General features: G+C 44.0%; 1 protein-coding gene across 9 annotated transcripts in view; it reads left to right on the forward strand.

Annotated features, from left to right (window-relative positions):
• The window catches only part of raraa (retinoic acid receptor, alpha a), a 149,324-nt gene that overhangs the window by 66,191 nt on the left and 58,444 nt on the right, over positions 1–24,689 (forward strand). For 8 of the 9 annotated variants that reach the window (XM_067575786.1, XM_067575785.1, XM_067575782.1 and 5 more), the window contains one exon: positions 486–1,375. In XM_067575786.1, coding sequence (XP_067431887.1) covers positions 1,222–1,375 — 154 coding nt within the window. In that variant the 5' untranslated portion in view covers positions 486–1,221. The remainder of the gene's footprint in view (positions 1–485; positions 1,376–24,689) is intronic. The other variant, XM_067575788.1, reaches the window with a different exon arrangement.

A 24,689-nucleotide genomic window follows, 5' to 3' on the forward strand; every position in this document is an offset into this window, starting at 1 on the left:
TCTGTTTGTACATGTCTTGGTCTTAATTTGGAAGTAAACTCAGCAGCAGAAATCTCTAGTGGGTCCAGAACGGCGCCTTGGGTCTCATCTCTGGCTTCTGCAACTGGTGTAATTAGCAAAGTTTTCTTTTGTGTTGCTCTCTTCGCTTATGTTTTGGCTCGTCTCCCACAGTATTTGTAGTCTGTCGCTGTTAATGAGCGCGTGTATGAGCGCACAAAGCTGTGAGGAGACATCCACACACCCACTGCTCTCTTCGCAGTTTTAACACTCCATTAGATAATTAAGGCGGATGGGGTGTTTTTGTAACATTTCAGATGAGACATTACCATTAATTAGCGTCAAAAGAAAAGAACTGTTTTGCTCAGGCACTTAAGTACAAAGGGAAACGATCTTCCTACCTTGTCACTGAAGCACTAAATGATCTCTCCCTCTCTCTCTCTCTCTGTCTCTCTCTCTCTTTTTCTCTCTTTGTTTTATTTTTGTAGGCAGAGGCTGTGCGACGGCAAAGAGGAGGCCCGTCCGAGGAGAAGGAGAGGAGCTTTCGTCTCAGCATCATGTGATCTGCGCATTTCCTCGGAGCGCTCCGTAGTGGAAGGGTGAATCGACGCTCTCTTTTTTGGAAGCATCACAACCACTAGCACCCCTATCACCACTATCGCCACTCCTGACTGCAGTCATCAAAGTCACCTCTTCTTGACTCAACTTGCCTTCTGTCTCTTTCTCTCCCCCCTTCCCCCCCCCTCCCCTTCATCTCGGAGATAAGGAATGGCCGTGCTCCCTTCCAACTTCCCCGACGCCTCTCGCAAATAAGGCCCTTTCAGTCTGTTTCACAATACCAGAGAAAGGAGGGATAAAACACTCCAAAGTCCCCTTTTATACTTCTACTCTGTCTCTTTTTATCTTTGTTTCCTTAGTAACTCAGCCCCTAACACACGCATTCACTAAACCAACAGGATTTTTTTTTTTTTTTGCCCGGTGACATCTACTGCAGCCATTTTAAGGACACTGGCACTCAAGTTTTCAAACCTTAAGAAGATTTTTTTTTTTGTTTTTACAAATTTCCTCGGACAGACTTTTGGAATATCTACTCATCCGGCGTCCCTATGGGGGATTAAATCAGAACAGGAACCCACACTGACTCCGTTTTGGCACTGTTACATCTTGTTAAGGTGGTTTTTCAGTGAAGTCTTTTTGTGTGACTGGAGGTGGACTTGAGCCATCATGGCTGGGAAGGGCAACCCGATGCCGGGCCCCCACCTAAACGGCTTCCCCATGCCCACCTACTACTCCTTTTTCCCACACATGTTGGGGAGCATGTCGCCTCCAGCCCTGTCAGGACTTCCCATCAGTGGGTACAGCACCCCCTCACCAGCCAGTAAGTAAACTCTGTGACTTCACCCTTTTTTTGGCTGGTTCATCTTTCAAATATGTGGGACTGTGTGCGCTCTGGCTATTGTTTGTTTTTTTTTTTTAGCGACAGGAGGTGGGGAGGAGGAATATTTACTTTCCTTTGTGTGTGTCCTGGTTTACCTGTGCGGCTGTGGCACAATGTTTCCTGTAGCTCCCCCACCGTGTGTGTGTGTGTGTGTGTGTGTGTGTACGTACGTGTTTGCCTTCGAGTCTGCCGGTAAAAGGACACTTTCATCTCTTCCTGCGTAGATCATTCCTATTTGAAAGATGAGTGTGTTGGTAAACAGAGAGCGCCAGCCACACACACACACACCCAAACACACACACATACACTTACATGCCCACACACCCAGAATGCCTCCAGCGTTGTCCTTAATTTACAAGCCCACACACCTCACACTGAAACATAGAAGCATCAGCGTAGATCACAGAGAAACGAGGCAGGACAGCCAGAGAGGAACATTGTTTATTTGGGGAATTCAAAATTGGCAAGTATCCCCGAAATAAATCTCGCAAATGCTGTCGCCGTAGCCAACCCTCATACAATCAATCAAAAGCTTTAGAACTGACTTGCGAAGTTGCTTATTTGAGTCAGACTAAGTGAAAAAGTATTTTTTTTCCTCAAGGCAATACAGGAGAAGCTTTTGTGTAGTTATACACAAGATTATCTGTTTTAACAATGAACAGTGGTGGGAGAAGTATTCAGACCCTTAACTCAAGTAAAGGTAACAGTACCACTATAAAAAAAATACTAACAGCAAGTATTATCAGCAAAATTTACTTGACTGCAAAGAGTAGTGGTGCAGAATGGCCTTTATTATATAAATAATATATAATATATAAACATTAAGCTCGTGTGCAACCCCAGCAGACTGTGCAACATCGACAAACAGCAAGATAATCAATTCAACGACTACGGTGGCAGCAGAGATATGAACTAAAGGAAGGAGGTGCAGCGCCGAGACATAGTGTCAGTTTGTGTGTATTGGTGCGGACGGGCCTGGCAGACCGTGGCCTCCTCGCTCTCACAGGTTCACGAGGGGTCAGTGTATTGACTTTCTATCTGCTGGAGTTTGCGTTGGCAGTCAGCTTGGAGGGAAGTGAAGAACAGTTAGTGCCCAGCCCAGTCACTCCCACTTCCCCAATACCAGATACCCCACCTCACTAACAAAGACTGCAGCTCTCGTCAGATTCCTCTTTTTTTTTTTACTTTTTTTTTTTTTTTTCACAGTTGCAAGCACGTGTTTGTGTGTGTGTGTGTGTGTGTGTGTGTGTGTGTGTGTGTGTGTGTGTGTGTGTGTCAGGCCACTCTCCCAGTGTTTGCCATGCAGGGCGGCAAGGTTCCTTCCCTTTTGCCTGGACAAACATTTCCTGTCTGTAAACACTGGAGAGCCAGGGACACCACAGCTTCCTGACGAGCACGAGTACACACTCATACACACACACACACTCACACACACACACACACACACACACACTTTAAACATAAACACAATCTTTGCCCTTCATGCCGGCTCACTTTCTCTAACTCTCGCTCCTCCTCGCATGCAGATAACTGCAGGCATAATTCACACATGCTCACACACGCTGCAACAGAAACACACACGTATCCTCTCGTCCACACACTCAAACACACCACCTTCACCCCTTTCTCCTTCTCCTTCTTCTATCCCCCTTTCTGGCAGATCATTTCTCTCTCCCTCCCTCTTGCTTAAACACCTCTTTTTTTTTTTTTTCCTTTTCTTTTCTCCCACATTCTCACACACACACACACACACACACACACTCCGGCTAAGCCCTCACCAACCCCATTCAGCGCTGAGCAGTGACGAAAGAGAGAAAGAAAGCGAATGAGGGGGAGAGAGAGTCAGTTTATTTGGAGCTTGAGCGAGAAGGATTTGCAGAATGTTAGATTGGAGGCAAGCTAGCCGAGCGTCGGCCTTGGTTGGATTTCAACATGGCAGAGCCTCCGATGTAGGCTAAATGCATATGACTGCATGTGTGCGAGGGCGCTCGTCCCAGAAAGAATTATGCGGATCGTCCTTGTGGAGATCATTGGTTTTTCCCTTTACTGTCCAGAAAGATAGTTTTGTCCTTCTTATAAATTTTAGGGTCATGTTTTCATAAGAAAATAATGATTTTAAGCTGATTTGAATCATATCACAGGCAGCTTTTACAGAAGGTGTTAACAAGCATCTTGTATGAAGATGTAGATATGATTTGGATTATGGTTTCCAGCATTTCTGGATTTTTTTCTGCACAAAATGCTCACCGCCGCCCATGTCGCTTCTTATCGAATTAAAACCCAAACCTCATATTACAGATTGATACTCGTTGATTGGAGATGTTGATGTTTATTTATTCTCTTAATACCTGATTGGATCTTCAGTCTGTCATTGTTCTTTCATGAACACCTGTACAGTATTTATTTATTTTTGTTCTATGTGAGTGCAGTGGAATCACACTTGATGCAGGTATAAACCGCAGGTGTAAATGATTTTTATGGGCAGTTCCTGAAGCGGCTGATGTTGAGTAAACAATCACGGAGCAGACGAGCCGTTTTGTTTTAATGCCGCACTTGTTCGCCCTCAGAATCTTCTTCAGTAGGCTCTAATTTTTCCTCTATTTCCTGTTCTTTCTTTCTAGTCTTTCCTCCGCTCACATTCATCCTCCACTCGTTCTCAGAGTTGTCCAGCTCTTCTGCCTCGGCCTCCTTTAGCAAACCACAATAGACCAATTATTTGGACCAAGCAGAGCAGAAGGGTTAAACTAGGCTTACAACACACACTCACTCTCCCTTCCTCTCCCTTTCTCTCTTCCTCTGTGTCTCTCCAGCGCTAGCCTCCAGGGTTATGTCTTCACATCAGATTATCTGAAAATCATCAAGTTAAGTTACGCACTGGAGCAGATCAGTTGCAGATATTGATATAACATTTATTGCCTGCAGCTTTATTATTTAAGTGAATATTATCACCATGGATTGATCACACACACACACACACACACACACCCACAAGTGCACACGCTGCTATATTGAACCCCGCCAAATATCACACACCCGGTAGAATGTGCTCGTCGAGCGAGCGCTCACATAAACACGCACAACTTCCATCAGTGTTTTCGATTAAAACCTTTCCCGCCACACACGCCTGTGTGAATATGGAACTAGCCGGCAATAACGCCCCAACTATTGATCCCATTATTATCATTAAAGCCTTCCGCTGTCTGTCACCAGCTCTAACACCATGCTATTACATTAGCACGGTGTTATGAGGGATCATAATGAATGGAGCCAGCTTGCTACCTGCTGCCACGACAGACTAATTGGCTTTTCCCCACAGAGCGCTCTTGTTTCAGCAGCCACAGTAATTGCTCGGTACACAAGCATTTCCCTAGTACTGCTAACGTACACGAGCACCATCTCTTGAGTTATTAGGGAGCAAAATGGCATTTAAGAATGTACTTTTGGGCCAGGAGAAGAAATATGACAGGATATTTTCAGACCTCAAGGAAGCTTGTGTGTATGCGTCTCACCTATCCCATTAAGCAGCCCATGGTGGAATGCACTGACCGTGGGTAAATATGGATATGGTAATGTTGGGCAGAGTGTGTTTGTGAGGGTTGTGCATATGTGTGTGCTGGGTTTTGGACAGACAGGTGGTTCCCCTCTGCCCCGGTGGTCTGCAGGAATCAAGGGGGCATGTCAGTACACTTCATGGGTGGCAAAAACACACACACACACACATTTTTCACATACACACACGAGGCTTCTGGTGGTTGGGATACGGATAATGATTGTGAGAAACACTTGCTACGTGCTCTCCTTTCTGTCCAGAGTGTGTGTGGATACAAACACGTACACTATTGACTGGAGCCTTTTTTTTTTTTATCAGGCTACCAGGTACCAGCCATTTAGCCATTTCAGAGGGACACACACACACACACACACACACACAGAAACGGTACCTCATGGGAGGTGCTTGTCATTATTGGAAAGTCATTTGAGGGGTGCCGATACTCTGATGGCGAGGATGCAGGCTTATTAAACATGGCGTGTAAAACACATCTAGCATGGCAGCGCAGCACTCATTCACTCCAGCTTAATGACCTTGTTAATTAACTGCAGAGCACTGGGAGGCTGAAAAATGAGCACAAGGACTGTCCTATTCTTAAATTTTCAAAGAAGTAATTGTCTCTGCTACTTTGAGATCCGGGGAGTTGAAGAGTTTTATCCTTTTGCACTGAATCGAATTACACAAAAGTGGATTTGAGAAAGTTGAATGCATTGTGGAAAACTTTTTCAGTATTGAATAGAGCAAATATTTCTTTTTACAATGAGCTTTTTGTCTGACTGAAAAACTCCATCATTAAACATGATGATATTTTGAGGATGAGTCTATTGGTGCTTTTAGGAGGTATTCATACACAGGAAGATTCTAAGAAATTATTGCCAATACAAAGAAAAGAAAAAAACAGATATTGGCGTAATGCAAGGGACACTGGGCTGAGGAAGGATGGAAAACACACTCTGTCTTATGCAGATATTGAAAAAAATAACAACCCACTGTGAATGCTATATTAGGCTAAACTAAACTAGCCATAGTTAATAGTAATGCCACAGTAATGACAAAATGTTATGCTTCTGCTTCTGACAGGCAGCTTCAGTCGACACCGACATGCTGATGTCACTCTTAGATTGTGTGTGTGTGTGTGCGTGTGTGCATGTGTGTCTCTTGAGTGTGACTAGTGTTTAGTTTGCAGATCGGGCGTGCCTCCTTGGTGAATTTATTGTGGATTAAAGTTTGTATGTCATCAGGACAATGGGAACATCCTGAGCACAACCTGGCAGAACCTGGCTAGTGACTGAGGAAAGAGGAGTAGAAAAGAGAAAAAGAGATGTTGAGCAAAGGCAAAGTGTGAGGACACAAAATTAGTTAAAAGTGAGTGGAAGTTGGGAAAGACAGACAGAGAGTCAGAGAGGAATAGAGACAGAGATGCAAGCGTCTTGTGCAGATGTGACAGAATTGGGAGACACACACACACACACACACACACACAGAGTCTTACACACAGGCTTTGGCAGCACCCGTTTCCCGTGCCAGCATCATGTGCCAAAACACCAGCAAGCTTAGCCAAAAGGTGCTCCCGCAAGAAGAACCCATCACCCTCTCCTCCGGCCCTCTGGCCTTCCCTTATCCCTTCTTTTTGGCGTCCGTACATCTCTTGTTCTCCCCTCATTTTCTGCAGCTCCAATCTTTTTTTCCCTCCCTTCGTCACGACTCTCTCTGTGGGCGTTTGTCCTCTTTTCTCTGCCTGATCCATCCTTCCGTGTCCGCTCAGCTCCTTTCCACTCCCTCAGCCCCCCCCAACCCCCCTCCCCAAACCCCTTTTCTCTTTCTTTTCCTCTCTCTCTTTCTTTCTCTATCTCTTGCTCTCTCATTCTGTCTTTCTTTCTATAGGGTTTTTTTTCTCCCCCCCCTTCCATGGCCGCTTATGCAAATACAGGCCCTCCTTTTCAAAGAGCTGTCTGCCCATAATCCGACGGATGGCTCCATTTTCAGGGGTGCTACACGCGCACGCACACACTTGCACATTTGTGCGCACAGAAAAGGCAGAATGCATCACACACTCTATTAGGAATACAAGGACACATGCTATCTCTCATAAACATTCACGCCAACTGGCACATACATGCACACATGCATACACACACACACACACACACACATAAACACAGAGAGAAAGCCCGCCTCTGCAGCATGGGTGTTATATTTTGAGCAGTGAGCGCTTTAAGCTGTAGTTGGGCCATAACAACTTCAAAACCAGCAGGCTGTCGCCAGCAGCCATGCAGCACTCAGTTGGGTAAACACTGGCATAATCTAAATCTCTCTCTGATGTGCCAGCGCAAGTATCTTTTTTTCTGCTCTCTTCAAAGGCCCCGCAAGGAAGTCAAGACAAGGGTAAAGCGATAAGAACTCCCTCTTTTTTTTTTTTTTTCCTCTCCTTCAATTCGGCTTTCCTATCCTTTCCTTCAACCCACTCTCGCACTGACCCCCTTCTCCTTCCTTTTATCTCTTCTCCCCTCCCCACACATACACACACACACACACACACACATATATCTCTATCTTCTTATGCCCTTTTTGCAGTACCCATTGCATACAGCCATAATTCACACTGCCGCATACATTCAAATGTCAATGACTCTCTCACAGGCATCATTCCTCTATTGTCCTTTGATAAGTGGTAGGAATGACGGCATATATCAAAATATAGGGCAGTTACCTAATGGAGGAGACGAGGGGAGGGAAGGAAAGGAGAGAGCTAAGGGAAGGTTCTGAGATGTTGTGCGGGTCGGCCCTGCACAGCTCGGAGAGTGATTGAATTATCAAGCAGAGCTTTGCTTGTTGTCCAAGGGGGTTTCAGAGGGAAAGCCCTTTTCTCGGCGGCTAATGCGCTTTTTCAGCTCAGCACAATGGCTGGCTGTGTTGCGCAAAAGGGCTAAGAGAGCTCTGTTCGGCCAGAGCTTATGGGGCCACCAGCTCTCTCTTGGCACCTCTCTAAGGGGCCCCTGGCCACACTTAACCTTAAGGCTGTCTGCTAGCATTAGCACACAGCCTCCTCAGAGTGGGGAAGATAATACCCACAAGACAGCATTAGCACATTATAGGGCTAGTGTACCATGCGCTAACTAATGCTAAATGAATTGTGCTGTGTTTAGATAATCATTAGCATTCCAGAGATCTGTGAACACCCACAGTTTTTTCGCTGTGGCCGCCTTCTGAGTCTCTCCGCCGTATTCATGGCTCTTTTCAGTTGTGAAAGAGGAGTCTTTGTTTTTATACCTTACTTAGTCTAGTGTTCTCACTGCATTTTTAGTCGAGGCTCTGAAGTATCGTATCAAGTCGCGTACTGAATACTTAAACACTGTTACAGTACTGAGCTGTGCTTCATGATACCGGGATACAAGAAAACCTTTAAAAGCAAATAAAATGTACGATTTAGAGATATTTCTTATTCATGTAAAGAGTGATTCTGTAGTCACTATTTCATCCAACCTTGGATGTCATTTGTGTCTATAGCCCCTTTTTGAACCATGCAAGCTCTTACCTCAAGAGGGTATCCGTGTTATTACAATTTCCACTTCAAATTACCTTCGTATTCGGCAAACACATAGAACATCTGATAATATTAGTCTTGTATGAGTCATCATCTCCCTAATTTGTGTGTTTTCTTCCTGTAGATGGAGAATTATTGGGACTGCAGTGGAAATTATTAATCAGGGGTTTGATTGCGTGTTAGGGTGTGAATGTAGAAAGAGGAAGTCGTTAAATTTGAGTCATTAAACTGTATTTCAGGGGGAAGTGAGTAGTAAAATATTGGCTTTGCTCCTCTGTGACTATTGTTATATCTATCAGTATTTTAATCATTACAAAATAGAAAGAGGTAGTTCTTGATAGATGACAATACATATGCTGGGAAATCACTGGGGCCATTGATAAATCCAGTAACGGGAAAAGCAGCTCCCCCGCGCACGTCTGTCCGGACTTCAACTACGGAAGAACCACGGAGCTTGTGCCAAAAAGCAGTAGATATTCGGGACTGTGATTGTTACGGGTGTAGAGGGAAAGGAAACACACACATATGCACTCCAGACGGGATTAAAATCACTAATCAGCGCATGCAATATTAAAACCAACAAAACCTCCCTTACATAAATAAATTCCATCTGATGAGTGTATCCTGTGTGAGCGTGCTGCACGGAGGAACACAGATGTGGTGGTGTAAAATCCTAAATCATACCAGGCTCGCAGGTAATTGTGATCCAGGGAAATTAGAGTTTATGTCTTTTTATTAGAATACATACAGAAATAGCACTAGAAAAGAAAAGACAGGAGTAGTGCGTCTTCTCCTTTTAAGTGTGGTATTTAATAATCTGAAGGAATTTGATATAAAAGCTTATAAGCAGTAATTGTTTTTTTTATTTACTTGTGGTTTATACAGTATATGAGTCAAACCTTCCACTCTTTGTCTTTTTAATGTCTTTTCTTTTCTACTTCATTTATAGTTTCTTTAAAAATACACGATGTGTAGACAAAACCGTGTGCTGGTGGTTCTCATTTACATTCCATTACTTGGCGTTCATTTTTTCATCCTCCTCATTTCTCTGATCTCTCTTTTTCTCTCTGTGGCCTCTCCCCCCCCTTTTTTTTTTTTTTTTTTTTTCCCTTCATCAGGAACAAACAGCTGTTCCGCAGTTAGCCTGTGATCAGTGTTAAGAGACACCTTAATGTTGCACTGCCTCTCTCAACCTTTCTCATTCTTCCTCACTCTCTGTTGCTGGCACACACAAAAACACACGCACATACACACACTCATATGCTCCCTTTCTCCTTTTCACAGAGCCATCGTGTATGTATGCCCACGCTCAGCAGACACAGAAGATGTGATTAGTGACACAGTTTTGCCTTCCATTTGAAATGGCCTTTAAACAACTGGTGTGCATTATGCCTTGAGTAGTCCCCTAATTTGGTCTGCCCTGTGCAACAAACAGATGGTCACACGCTCTCACAGTCGCAGCCACAAAACTTTGTGCCAGGAAGTCATTTTTATCCGAGTACTTCTTTTATTTTTAATTTTTTTTTTCTCTCGCTATCATAACTTTTTATTAGTGAACTACTCGACAAATAACCTTGCAGCAATTCTCTGTTTTTAATCCTGCGTCATGTTGGATGGATTAGACTGCAGCATTTCCCATGTTGTTTTTACACGTAAACTGTTGATGGCCGTGAAACTGGTCAGATCTGGTGGAGTTGCCGAGGAATTTCACAGTCGGTGACATTGACTGATCAGCTAGTGCCAAGATAAAATCTTTGAGATAGGCGCACACACACACACGCACACACACCCCCACACACACAAAGGCCATTCTTGCACTGACTGTAACAAAAACACATTTTTCTTGTCTCCTAACTCAGACAGACTTCCACACAAACATGCCCATTTAAGTCATTAATACACAATATGAGATTCTCCAATTCTGACGTGTGGCAGACCCCACGAATAGCAAGTGGTTTTACGGATCTTTTCTCTTTCTGTCGCTGAAGCTCACAGAATATGCATTTCGACAAAATACCAGCACCGCACATTACACAACAGCCTTTTGATCAACCGCTCGCTTTGTGTACACTGTGCACCAAAGAGAAACCAAAAACAGAGAAAACTTTCACACAGCCAGACAGTTGGAGATGATTGTGGTTTGTCATAGGAATTGCTCATGTGAGGGTCAGGAGAGGCCAAACCAGCCACAGTTCTTTTGTTGTGAATGGTTTCCGAAACAGACAATCAGACAGTCGCGGCGACTTCACACACAGGGATTGACTACGTGTGCGTTGGTTTAAAAAGTTGGCAGGATTTGAACTTTCTTTTTTTTTTATTCTTCACAGAACTACTTGTCACCTTGTCGAACAATATGAATGTCTTTGAGGAAAGTTTGTCCTAAAGCGGGCTCCGCTATCCACAGATTTAAACAAGTTATCAAGTCTGGCTTCTTTCTATGATGGCTGGCCTTTCACCCCGCCTTCAAGCGTGGATGTTTGGAACGGCTATTTTGCCTTCAGACATGGTCAGACAACACGTCACAAGAGCAAGTTTGTTGTGTGCACACACACCTGCGGTTGCCACAAAGAGACGGGGCAAGAAACGCAAATAATCACAAATAATCAGACAGTAGACGAACGGTAAAAACATTGCCCAAACTGTCCGTTATAAACATCCATCATAGTTTTACAGAACAACTCTCTGGTTCTGCTTTGAACTATTGTATCTGCACACAGTTTACCCTTTCATTAAGGGATTATTACCAACATTTCAGGTGCGCTCACTTGTAGTTTTACCTCCAAACAAAGTGGTTTAGGCTTATTAGTGTTCGCCGTGTTCCCAGATCACAGCAATTATTTTGATGAGCACAATGCTATCATTACCAAAATGATGGCTTCAAACTAAAAGCGACCAACGTTGTAATAAACTGGGATTATCCATTTAAACTCAGACTGTGACCGACCGCATACTCTGTGACTCTTTGTGAAGCGCTATGAGTAAAGCAGGATGGGAGGCAGCGGTGACTGATCATAGAGAGAGAGAGAGAGCAAGAAAGAGTGACGCTACATACCGAGGGTCAAACCCAAGACCTCACTCTCTGACCCAGAGACCCCTCTAATCGCTCATTCTTTCAAAGAAAGAGACAAGACTGAAGAGGAGGTTAGGAACAAGGAGAGAAAGATCAAGAGGGGGGGGGGGGGGGGGGGTGGCAGAGAGGGAAGTGAAGGGCCCCTGCAGGCATCTTAAATCACAACATGCCCAGACATACCTTTCACCAAAGAATCAGGAGCAGATTCACACTTTCCACAAATGACCACTTACTTACTTGAGTACCTGCAGCAATATGCAGGTGGGCTGGGATCGGCGGTAAAGGGAGCCTCCGTGTTTCTGTGTATATATATCAAACTCTTGTTCGTGTTCTTTTTTGTTCAACACATCTCCAAAATACTGAACTCATACCCTTCTGTAAATACAGAACGTCAGTTGTTTTGTTTTGTAAGCTTGTGTTTATGCCCCAGAATGGAGGTAAAATGTCTCTGTTTACTGTTAACACAGAGAAAGAGAGAAACAGAGGGAGGGAGAGGTCAGGTGGTGCCAGAGATGGGATTTCGCTGATTCAATATTTACTCATCAAACAGAACTATTTCCTGTAAGCACTTGGCCAAAACTCTTGCTCTCACCACCTCGCTCTTTCGGCTCTCCGTCTACTTTTGTTTTTATCTCTTTCTCTCCCCCCCCCCCCCAGGTCATCTTTCTGGCCGTTCCCCTTTTTCATCGTCGTAAACTTTAACAACCATTTGTTTTCCCTCCCCAGCCCCGCTGACGTTTGTCTTTATTTACTGCATCTTCTCCCTCTAGAATTGGCTTCTTCTTCTTCTTCTTCTTCTCTCTCTTTCTCTCACCACTTCAGTCCTTCATCCTTTTTTTCCTCCTTTCATCTCTCCAACTTCATGTCCACCATCCAAAAGATATTAGACATCGAATAAACAATGAGCAAACATCGGTCTATCCAGCCAGGCGTTCAGACTGAGTGACTGAGTTTCAACTAGCTGATAATCAAGTTGTATACACAGTGTGAGTGATCTGGACTGACTTGGGGAGTTATGCTTTAAATATTATACTAACCGAAGTCCTCATGTGCAAGAGAAAAAGTGTCTGAGCATTTGATTAAGTCCAGAAAATGTCCACACATGTTTGAATTTTCTGTGTGTGAGTTTATCTTTCTTTGTCCCTGTGGGTTTGGCTGTTAAGCAAACGTAGTATATTTTCGTTCACGTATACACATACGCCGCAACCGTGAACAGCGCACAGACAGCGAGCGTAAAAGAGTGTGTTTCTGGAGTGCATTAGGTAGTTTTCTGCTGGGAAGACAACTATATGGCCTCTCTGCTCTTCCGCCCCCCAACACTGAAAAAAGAAGACCGCTCAGTCCTGGCAGATGTGCTGTCAAAGCCGACTTCTCTCAGACCTTTGAAAAATAGCCTTTATGTCAAAACCAGATCGCTTGGACTCAAGGTACACATGGAAAGTAGTGGGAGAGCTCCAGGGGGAAAAGGTTTTGAGGGGAATATTTTTAAGTCTTTATCATGAAGGTAGTCGTCTGTCTGTCGACACGTTTGGTGTGGCTGCTTGTGCTTTATGCCCAGAAGCTGACGTCGTTTTCCCAAGTGGTGCTTGTGTGTGTTTGCGCACGTGCACGCACATCTGTCCGTTTCTCACTCTGTGTGTGTGTGTGTGTGTGTGTGTGGCTGTGGATTGGAAACCATCCCACCCAAATGTACCCAAAGCTGGCATGCCCGCTGTAGCTGAGAAGACATCGTGTAACCGGACCTCAGATCAGGAAGAACTTGTTTATTGTCTGTGAAGACTCTCGGATTCTTCGATTCTTGAAGACTCATCCAAAGGGCCTCTTCAAGCCTTCTGGATATATACTTGTATTTTCATATATAGGTCTCTTGATTCCTCCTAGACCTCCTCCTTTTCTTTCCATAAACTGTTTTGTTGTGCTCCCCCCTTAGGTAAAGAGCTCTTACTGCTGTTAGCCCTCGCTCCCATTATTTTCTCTCATTGTAATGGTCGGTCTTCGGAGGGGAAGTAGAGGGAGGAAGCAGTTCATAATTAAATTTCATCACCATGTTGTGCACTCACTCTAGACCTAATTAACCCCCCCTCTTATTTTGTTCCATCTGTACCGTTCCTCAGACCTATTTGGTCAGTGGGATTGTGCCCATAATACATGAAGGATAAGTTCTATGACAGAAAAATGAATAATGGCACTCACATATATTTGGCAGGCACTTCAGATTGTAAGACCAGTTTTCTGATGCACATCTACTCTTGTTGAGAGGAGACTCGCTGTTCATGTCGGCCTATTCATCTCTCTAACAAATGGAGCTTTGTAAATGCAGTTGTTGCAAACAGAACTTCATATAATTAGACCAACATCTAAACTGGTTCCCACTGGCCACAGTCTGATCACTTGTTACTTAATGCAAAAGAAAACTTTTGGGATTGTGTATGTAGTTTATTCCCCAAGTTTTGGGAAATTTGCTTTTTCGCTTTCTTGCAGAGAATCAGATGAGAAGATTGACGCCACTCTCGTGTCTGTACAATAAATATAAAGCTGCCAGCAGCAGCTGGTTAGCTTAGCTTAGCATAACGACTGAAAACAAGGGGAAAACACCTTGCCTGGCCAGTCACTTGCTGGAGTGTTGTTGTCGCCGTGAGGTCGCCAAGGCAACCAGCGACCAGGAAATGACTTAAGCAGCCAAGAAACAATCCAGCACTTAATCACCCGTTAAGCCACAGTCTGTCATTTTTACACGTCAGTGCACAGATAAAACAAGCAAGATGTAACATAGTAGTTAGTTAGCTTTAGAGGTGTTTTGTCACTCTTGGACAGTCTTTGCTAAGCTAAGCTAAGCTAACTTAAAGATATGAGAGCAGTCCATATTGATTTTCTTATCTAAATCTCAGCAAAAAATTGAGTAAGCATATTTCCTGAAATATATCAAAACTATTCTTTTAATCAACATCATTAAACATGTCCCTGTATTTTCCTCCAAAATCATGAATCCATCTGAAGCTTGATTTGTTGAAGTTATGAGAGGAATCTTATTCTCATGTCAGCTTGCAAGCAGGGACATATACTCCACATTGTACATCGTCATTTGTGCTGGTTTGTTTTTGGGTAAACTTTGTCTCCAACATGTTTGGTAGCCATTTTATGTACCGGAGTGACTACATGCAAAAGCGCTTCATAGGGCTTTTACTTTTGTCAGGAGTACCTCAAGTGTTGTGTTTCAGGACTTTGAGAAGGCACTGGAATGAATGCTCACTCATACACACACACACACACACACACAAGCACACACAAGCGCGCACACACACTGAGGGAAGTTCGCTCCTCCCCTTGCAGACTTCAAAGCTAGCTGTCCCTCGAGGAACTTCAAACGCTTGGGAGGCCATTAAAAGACAAAAATTATTTTCTGTAAGGTCGTAATTTATTTGATTGAAAAATGAAACCACTAACCCAACAGACATTATTTTTCCTTCCCAGGGTCTGCTTTACCAGGCAGAACCTAAATTGCTACCAGGTGGGAATCCTCTTAAGGGCAGAAAGGCTCCGACTGAAGACCTGAAGCTTTTTTGCTTGCTCTTGTCTTCCAGCCTCCCCTTTGAGTCCATATCTAATTTTGTCTCGGCCTCCTTCTCCGTCTCCCTCTCCGTTTTTCTTTAGGACGTCATTCCTTCATTAACGGCTAGATGAATAAATGCACACACATTAACAAGTCTGTTTTGAAGTCCTTATGTTCCGTGGAAGCGAAGTCCTCGGTGCCTCACAACCATCAGTCAATGAAGAAAGATAAAAGAGGTGTAGAAGGAGTCTGCCGAGTGTGTTTGAGAGAAATGGGGGGGCCATGCAGTGAAATTCAAGCACGCGAGAGAGTGATGGACTTGAGGGAGTGTGTGTTGTGAGACGGAGAGACAGGTGAGAAGTTTGAGGGACTGAATTAAGAGAGTGGGTGGGTGTGGAGTGTCCTCAAGGAGAAGAGAGGGATGAGGAGGAAGACTAGGAAGGGAAAGGTACTTGAGAGATGGTACAGATTGATGGAAGCCAGCATACAGACAGAAAGAAGTAGATGATAAAAGACTTAGAGTAGTAAATATAACCCTTCTTACTTAAATATTAAATAAATGTTAAAGATAAATTATACCAATAAGAGCGTAAAGGTGCAGTTTTGCAGCTACCTTAGAAAAACATGACCATAAAAAGTTTATGTTTATATATATTTCTTGGTCACTTTTGTCCTTTGGTAGTGTCGTTTTCTTATTACTTGAATAATTGAACAAATATGAACAAAACAGTATTGCATTAAGATATTTTCAGGGCAGATAAACTTAAAAATCAAGGAAAAAGTAAAGTTTTTGTGTCAGTCCTGCAGAACCAAACCACAAGGGTTTTATTCCTCACTATTTGCACTTAACAGTCAATAGTAGTATCAGGAGAAATCTGTCAATCAAGAGGTACAGATGCCAATTTCTCCAGCAATGGAGCAGAATTCACCTACACAATTAACTCGGAGATTTTGGAAATTAATAATTGAAGTAGATGCTCACAAGGCCGGTTGAAAGAATTTAGGTGCTCACTGAAAATGACATCATTCATTATAAAACAGCCGCTTGGATGCTCACAGATGCTTAAATATGAGTTTGACCACTGGACCGGTCGGTGTCTATTCATGTCAAACAGCTATTGTAGTGACTGTACAGGTGTTCACTGTAGCTAGCTAGCTACGCACCAATCAGGTGTGTGTCTGTGTGACAGATGTATCCTTCTGCTATATTCTTCAAGTCTCTCACTTTTCTATTGTCTTTGTACATTTGCAAAGTAGATTCATGAAGCCCTGTCATTTTTTTGCTCAAGTTTTGCCTTCTTCCCAGTTTTCATTGCAAACTTGTGCCTATCCGTGACACCGTGCACCTTTCCATTGGCTTACTCCTGTAAAATTCGCTTCTCATTCTGTCTGAACATACCTGAAGAGCATCTGAAGACAGTTTGCCCCTTTAAGTCTTGGTGAGACATCTGCTGTGGGACTCGGGGGACCGGATTATGTGCAGTTAGAAGCAAACAGAGATGGTGTACTGTGGCTTTACACCAACGATATCACTACAACAAAACAATGCAGGGATCTGTGTTACTGTGGGCCAGTTGTTACAAGTTTGGGGTAAAGAAGAAAAACATTTGAACAAGGAAAGACAAGTTTGAAACCTTATGAAACGCCAAGACACAGCACGGGGGCCTGGTTGTACTGCTCTTGAAACTGAATCACAACTGCAAAAAAAAAAAAAAAAAATGCATCCACCATGTTACAAGGAATTCTTTGTGGCATGTACATGTATTTTGCCAGACAGCCAGGTCTCATTGAAATGAATCAAGAAACTTGCGTTATTCAACACAAAGGGAGTTTGTGTTTCTGTGGGTTGTTTTTTTTTTTTTATCTGTATGTGTTTGAGTGTGAGACAGAGACAGAAAAAAATGTGTTTTTCACAGCTTAGAGGCCGACATTTTAACCAACTGTCTGGCGGTTTGACCACTCAGCACATTAATTACTCATTTCGAGTCTGTCTGTGTGCTGAGTGTATTTCATACTTCCATGTGGATGTTCCCACTGTTTGTTTATGAGCGTGCCTTGTGTGTTCCTGCGTTTGTGTGCGTGTACACCGCTGATGAAATTGCGTCCTCTCCTCCTCCTCCTCCTCTTCCTCCTCCTCCTCCTCCTCCTCCTCCTCCTAATGTTATCTCACTTCCTCTGGGCCCCCGACAAACCCACCAAACAGGGAGAAAATAGAGCGCTTTATTGGGACGCCTGTCAGGACTCCCCCTGGATTTATGGCCAACAGACAGCGTTTATCACTCAGCCGAGAGAGGCAGAGAGAAAAAAAAAAAAAAAAAAAACGGGCGGGAGGGAGAGGAGAGGAGGGAGAAGAAAAACAGAGTAAAGGAACAGAGCGATCCTGTCCTCCATTTGCATATAGACCTGTTCAAACTGACTGGAACCGTCTCTGGAAAGGGATCATTAAATTATTACGTTGTTAACATCTTGAATACATTCACAGCGCGAACCAGTTGATGTTTGTTGAATTTATTATTTCAACTGTTCAAGATTGTAGAAGGCTAATTGCACATTTTTGCTTGTTTGCAAAAGGCAAAGCCCGTAGAACAAACATAATTTCAGTTGCTTTGATTGATCAACAACAGATAGCGACGAGGTGCTAACAAAAGGTTGAGTCATGAGCTTTTCGGCATGTAATTAGCATCTGTTTTGGCGGCCCAGAATTGATATAGGAGTTGGGTTTTATTGCTGTGTTTGAATGCTTGGAAATGCTTTTGTCTACTGCATTTTCTTTCCATTTTCTATCTTCACTCTCTGTTTATCTTCATTTTGGTCTTGGAAGTCCCAGCCAAAAATGTGGAAAAATGATTCAGTACAGGCCAAATGTTCATTACTTTTTTAAATAAATTACCAGTTATAATGACTTTGATATATGCTATGACCATATAGAGTGCACTGAATTTTTTTTTTGTTGAAAGAAATTTTCCAAACCTTACTAAAATTACCATGCTCTTATGTCAGACTATTTCTCATGAATGGAGGCTGTGCAGTGCTGACTGAGTCATTTTATTTCCTTTATTTTTTACTATCAGAGCTGTGTTCGTGGTCTCCTCGGTGGTGTTCCTGCCATCATTAACATTGGCTGTTAATCCTGTGCTCTGAGTCATCACTAGGCTATTGCTAACCTTGTTTTAGTAGTAGCTGATTTTTAGTTGAATCATTCTCATGTTTCAGTCGTTGACTAAGCGTTACCCTGTTCCTCAGTACTATACTTTAGATCCTCTTGTGTGGTTATCTGTGGATAAAAAGTTGTTGCTTTCTTTGCAAGTGCAGCTTCACTGATAATGATTGTAGGTCAGAATAAACCTTTTTATGGCCTTGGTGACTTTACAGCGTGCCGATAATGATTTAGTTTGCAGTAGACAACAGTCTAATGGAGCCGCAAGTTTCCTTATAATGTAAATATCCACCACTGTTTGTGCAACACGAGCAGTTGACAAAATTTACATCATGCGGACTCTCACGGCTGTACAGATGCAAAAAGTATAATTCGTGGTGATGATTTTGCATAGCAAGTGTAAGCATCCACACATGTTTGACCACTTTTGCATATTGCACCCATTGTAGCGCCATCAGAATTATGTGTGCATCCATTGTCCGTGTTCTCGCCCGCTTGGAGTATATCCAGCTTTTCAGTAGCAAGGTGCATCATCTCTATCAAACCAGCTTTTGAGTTTTCATGACTTAGATATGACGACGATGACGCCGTGGAACGCTGACATCGCAGACAAACTAAGAGCTTATCGGAAGAAACTATTTATAAAAGGGATGAGAGTCTCAGGGGAGAGTTCACAGTCCTTCATCTTCTATCTCCCTCTACCTTCTCTCTCCATCCTCCGTCTCTGTCTGCTGAGAGGATGAATTAGGGATGACAGAGCCTCTGTACAGGCTTTTAGCGAAGGGGAAAAGGAGGGAGTGAGGGAGGGGGAGCAGTGGGTTAACGGAGTCATTAACACATGATGATTTAACTGGTTTGATTTAGTGCTGCGCTACGCTTTTCTGGCATCTTAGGCTATCCTCCTGTGGATCGGAGGGGAAAGAATTTTCTTTTCCCTCGCAACATCCTTCCTTCCTGCCCCTGAGGAGTTCCCCTCTGCGCGCTCTTATGCAGCGTCTCTTCTCTCACCTTCTCCTCTTTTTTTTTGTGCGCATCTTTCTTCATCTAAGACAACCCCTCCTTTTTTATCATGTTTCCCTCCACCTCATGATCCGACTCTCACTTTCTCCTTCTCATTTTCTCTCTTTCTCCATCTCCTCCCCAGTGCTCATGTGTATTAAGATTTAATGCCCCCAAACAAGCTTTCTGTGTCAGCCCACTGAGAGTGTCAGCAGGGGCACTCTGTTCCCCCTTCTGTCTCTGCTGTGAGAATCGCTCTCAAAGCTGCTTAGGCACACACACTCGCTCATGGGGCGCTTGTGTTTTTGGGCACAAAAATACACACTCGCGGGAACACACACACACACACACATGCAGTCTCACACGCTTCGGAACAGAGTTTGTCCACACACTGTGCCTGAGGACAGTGTCACGCAGGGTCCGGCCAGGCCTCGGCTCAACCCAGCCGGAAGGATCACTTCATGCGCTGTAGGAGTGTGTGTGTGTGTGTGTGTGTGTGTGTCAATCTGTCATAAGCTACTTTCGGGGACTAATTTCAGACTGAAGACCAGTTAATTGGGGACGGCTTGTCTAATTGGTGAGAAAAGCCGTGTCCTCAATTAGGAAAAAACTGACTTTTGGGTCAGTGGTTATGGTTAGGTTTAGGTTAAAGTTAGGGGTTAGGGGTAGGCATGTGGTGGTTAGGGTAAGGGTAAGTCTCTAGGAAATTAATGTAAGTCTATGTAATGTCCCCAGAAGTGTCCTAGGTCAACTTGTGTGTGTGTGTGTGTGTGTTTGTGCGAGAGAGTGTGTATGTGTGTGTGTGTCAGCCCACGTCCCCACCAATCACATTTCACCTACCCCATGGTTCCCCTCTCCATGGGAGGCGGGACTCCCTGCCTGACCATCAGGAATTAGATCATGCAGCATCATGATTGGATTTGAGCTTTAATACACACACACACACATCCACACACACACACACACACTCCTCCCGCTGCATCTATAAACACCCTGAGGCTTCACACTGGACATGCACACCCACACGTTTGCATATCCACAGTGCTCACTACTGTTACTCTGCCACTCGCCTGTTTCCCCACTATTTCCCAACCTCATGGGTACCTGCTTATACAACTGCCCATACACACACACACACACACGCACACACACACACACTAAAAAGCTAACAAGAAGTAGGGCAGGAGGTGTAGCCCTAATCTCCTTCTACATCTCCTCTTTCTTCCTCTTCCCTTATTCTTCTTTTTTCTTTTTGTTTTTTTTTCCCTCCCTAAAGCCCTTAATCAGAGGGACCCCCCGTCCCTCCCTCTCTCTACCCGCGGGGCGTCCCAATTCACCAACCTGGTGAATAATTAATGCCGGCAGGCCGAGTTGATTAAAATAACACATCAGGTCTCCTTCATTGAGAAGAGGCATGGCTCCACAGTGATGTTGCTGGTGGTGTGGCTAAAGCCACGGCAGAGGAGAGTTATGCTTCATATCAAACTAGATTAAGATTTTATGGGTGCAAGAGAATATGTGGGCATATGTGGTTTCAATATTGTTGCAGCGTGACACATACTAGATTTCTCAAGCCAATACCGATTTGGTTTTTTTTGCTATGAACATAATCCCTTAAATTTGATTATTAAAGAATTGGGACTCGACTCTGGCATTTCTATGTCACAGTTACTTATCGACTGACAGTGATGCTGATATATCTACGATAAGCTGAAATTGGCTGATAATGTCGGACACAAATTTGTTTCATCTTGCGACCAGAACTCCACTTCTGTCACCGTCTCTCCCTTCTCCTTCTCTTCCTCCCTCGCTGTGTCCTTGTGTCGTTCCTCCGCTCGTAAAGTTTTAAATTGAAGCAGATGGCATTCATGGGTGACACATGATGCATGTTCATGTTCGCTAATTATGTCTTTGCCGTGCCGTTGGCTTGTCTGCTTTGATTCCCTCGCTCCAAAAGCTGTACATTTGCTAGTGTCAACCCCCCGCCACCCCCACCCAACACACACACGCACACACACACACACACACTCCTTCCAACTCTGCTGCACATTTTTTTCTTCTCTTTTTTTTTTTTTTGACCCATCTTTAAAGAACAGTCTGCAACAAATAGTGAGGAATCATGGGTAATGTAGAGTTAAAATGAGGGGGGAATTGCAATTATGTACATGTTAGTGTCTGTACAGTGTTAATAAGGCATGTTCCCTTTTGAAATGCCGTCTCACACAGGAGGAGGCAGGTTGTTGTTGTGTGTGTGTGTGTGTGTGAGTGAATATGTGTGTGTGTGATATTGCTGAGTGGGTGCTCAAGTGGGCTTGTTTACCATCCTTGGCTGCTGTGAGCTGTGAGAGGATGACTGGCCAAACACTCCTAATGAGTTCTTCCTCAGTCCTTTTTAGCACACACGTACACACACACACACACACACACACACACACACACACACACACACACACACATACACACACACACACACACTTGTGTCTCTGCTCCACTCTACTCTGAAACATCGGTGCAGCCACTGGGGGTCATTGTTCCCCATAGCTCCAGCTCGAACTCTAATAGTTCTGCTGTTGTTCTGGTGTGTGTGTGTGTGTGTGTGTGTGTGTGTTCTGGTGTGTGTGTGAGTGTGTGTCTGTGTGTCTGTGTGGGTCCAGTGTTAGTAGCCATGGCGCCCTGCTCACCAGACTCACACTGAGCACCCAAACCTCACTCGATACATCACAACAGACTGTGAAACGTTTGAAAAAAAAAAAAGGATGGAGATTGGGTCACTGCTCTGTTCCTATAATTTATTCATTTGTGCCCTTGTTTTCTGAAAAAGCATATTTTGATTCTTGCAAGTAAGCATCTTTACTTTTTTATTAACGGTGGCACCCCTTCTCTCTCTCTCTCTCTCTTTGCTTCAGATCGCTCTCCTTCATCTGTGTGTTTTCTCTCATTGAGATGCAGCTTACTGATCTCTCCCCCTCATTACCTATTTTGCCTCGCTCTTTCATGCATCTCTCTTTTGTTCTCCTACTTCTATCTTTTCTCCCTCGTTAGTATTCTCTTTCAAAACGGGAATTTTATTGGTGTTGACTCCCTTTGATGTTTTTTTTCTTTTTCTCCAAAGATTCAAGTTATCTAATTTTAAGCTTATTTTGAGTTTGAGCAACAGACATGTACTCCGCTGGTGTTTAGCAATCCAAATTAACACGAATTCTCAGTATCTATAATGCTTCTCCATTGTGGCTAAGTGTCAGGATTTAGCTGACCCCAAGCAGAATTTTTCAGGTGAGCTGGAAGCCCATACCACCTGTTAATTGGATTACCATTTGACCTTCGACCCCCCTACGACTAGCGAGCTAAGTACAGAGCGAGCACATGATGGCAAGTGGATTAATGCTTGATCCCTGGATATACTTAAGCTTGGTCAAGAAACCAACCCTTCTATTGGCCTGGTCATATAGAGTGCAGGCAACACACACAAATGTAGAGATGTGAGCACACACACAAACACACACACACACACAAACAGCCAGCCAGGAAGCTAAACAACACCAAGTGTCCGCGTGTTGTTTTTACAGTAAGTTTTCTCTGGATTGCAGCTCAGACAGCCCTCCTCCCCATCTCTCTTCTCTCTCCTCTCTCTCTCTCCCTCTCATCACAAAGAGCGGCCGCTTTACGAGGGTCTGGCTGCAGTAAAAACCAAGTGTTGTAGGGGGGCACAGAAGGCTGTCGGAGAGGATGTAAATTACACAAATAAAAACTCCACACTGGCACTGAGCTTCCCCCAAGAGAGAGACAGAGTGGGTGGGAGAGGGAGAGATATTTTACTCTTAACTTCAGAGAGGAAAGGAATTGGGACAGACAGAAGGAGGGGATGAAAAAAAAAAAGACCAGGAGGTATGGAGAGAAGAAGAGGTAAAAGGGAAGAGAGGGAAGGAGAAAAAAAAAAGATATCAGACAAAGATTCGGTCTGTGTGAATATAGGAGGCGGAGAGGAAAAGCAGTGGAAAAAGTTTTTTGGAGAACCGTCATTCAGCGCTTGAAAATTACCGTGCATGTGCTTCCCTGACACAATCCTCCATATCTATGGCACCCGTCTTCCTCTCTTGCTCTGTATCCCCTCCTCCCATCCTTCCCTCAGCATCCCTCCCTTCCTTCTTAAGGATTTTTTCTCATCTGCTTGTCAGTGCACCTTTTACGCCATTCAGAGGGCATTTCAGATGAATGTTCATTGTTGTTGATAGAAACATGCATTTAGACTCGGCGTGCCACATTTGTACCTCCACCCAGCAGATTCGGACCGCTCCACCGCAGCGGCAGTTGCGAGAATGTGACGTTCAGTAGGAAACTGGGTGTGCTTTGTAATGCAGGCATTATTTTGTAGCCTGGCAACATTAACAGTGAGAGGAAACCCGACTATAACCAGGGTTTCCTCTGTCTTAAATAGGAGAGCAGAGAATGCATGTTGCTGCATTTGTTTTGCCCTCACACACACACACACACACACACACATTCTCTCACACATACACACATTCATACAATAGACATGTTTTTATTTTGCAGGACATGGACTTCAGTTAACAGCGGGACCTCCGGTGCTATTAGCAGCTCATTTATTTGTTAATTGCATCGTGCAGATTTGTCTTTCTACAATTAAAAGAAATGTCATTTGCCTGTTTTGAAGCGTGTTTACATTTCCCCAAAAGTCCTTGTGTGTGTGTGATAAGAAACGGATCAAGTGTGGGGAAAAAAAAAGGCTTCTGCTGTTACTTTGTGTAAGCTAAGACAGTTTTGTGTCTTTAAATTCTAGGGCACTGTTTGGTTGATATGCACAGACACACACATACTGTCTTAGAGATTCTTTTGTTAGCTACTCAGTCAGTGTAACCACCAAGAGGGGCATATGAGGGGCAGCTGGCTCCCCTCTCGCTGCCTCTGACTGCTGCTCCGTGCGCGATAAGCCGAGGGAGTGCAGCCGTGTGACCAGTAAACCTCATGGCAGCTCGGCATAGTGGCAGACGGCAAAGCGGTTAAGTTGATTATACAGAGTTGTACATTTCCTCGGGGAGCAAAGGAGGAACTAAGGGATGACGGCATGAGGGAGGAAGAGATCAATTGGAGGGGAAAAAAATCGATCGAGTGTAAGATATGCAGAGCGTGCGGGATAGAGAGAGAGAGAGAGAGAGGGAGGAGGAAACTGTATGGAGGAGACGGGCAGAATTGTCCCGAGACAGATACAGAGAAAAGGATGAGAGAGGGGTGAGGTAGTAAGAAGAGTAGTAGAAAAAGATCAAAGATCTCAGTACAGTAGTGCAAAGTGAACTCTAGATGTAGGATGATAGATTCTCCACAGATCAACCAACTCTGTGCCCAAAAACGGCACCTCGACACACATG

The sequence above is a fragment of the Thunnus thynnus genome, chromosome 20 (genome assembly GCF_963924715.1).
Source record: "Thunnus thynnus chromosome 20, fThuThy2.1, whole genome shotgun sequence".
Classification (NCBI taxonomy): domain Eukaryota; kingdom Metazoa; phylum Chordata; class Actinopteri; order Scombriformes; family Scombridae; genus Thunnus; species Thunnus thynnus.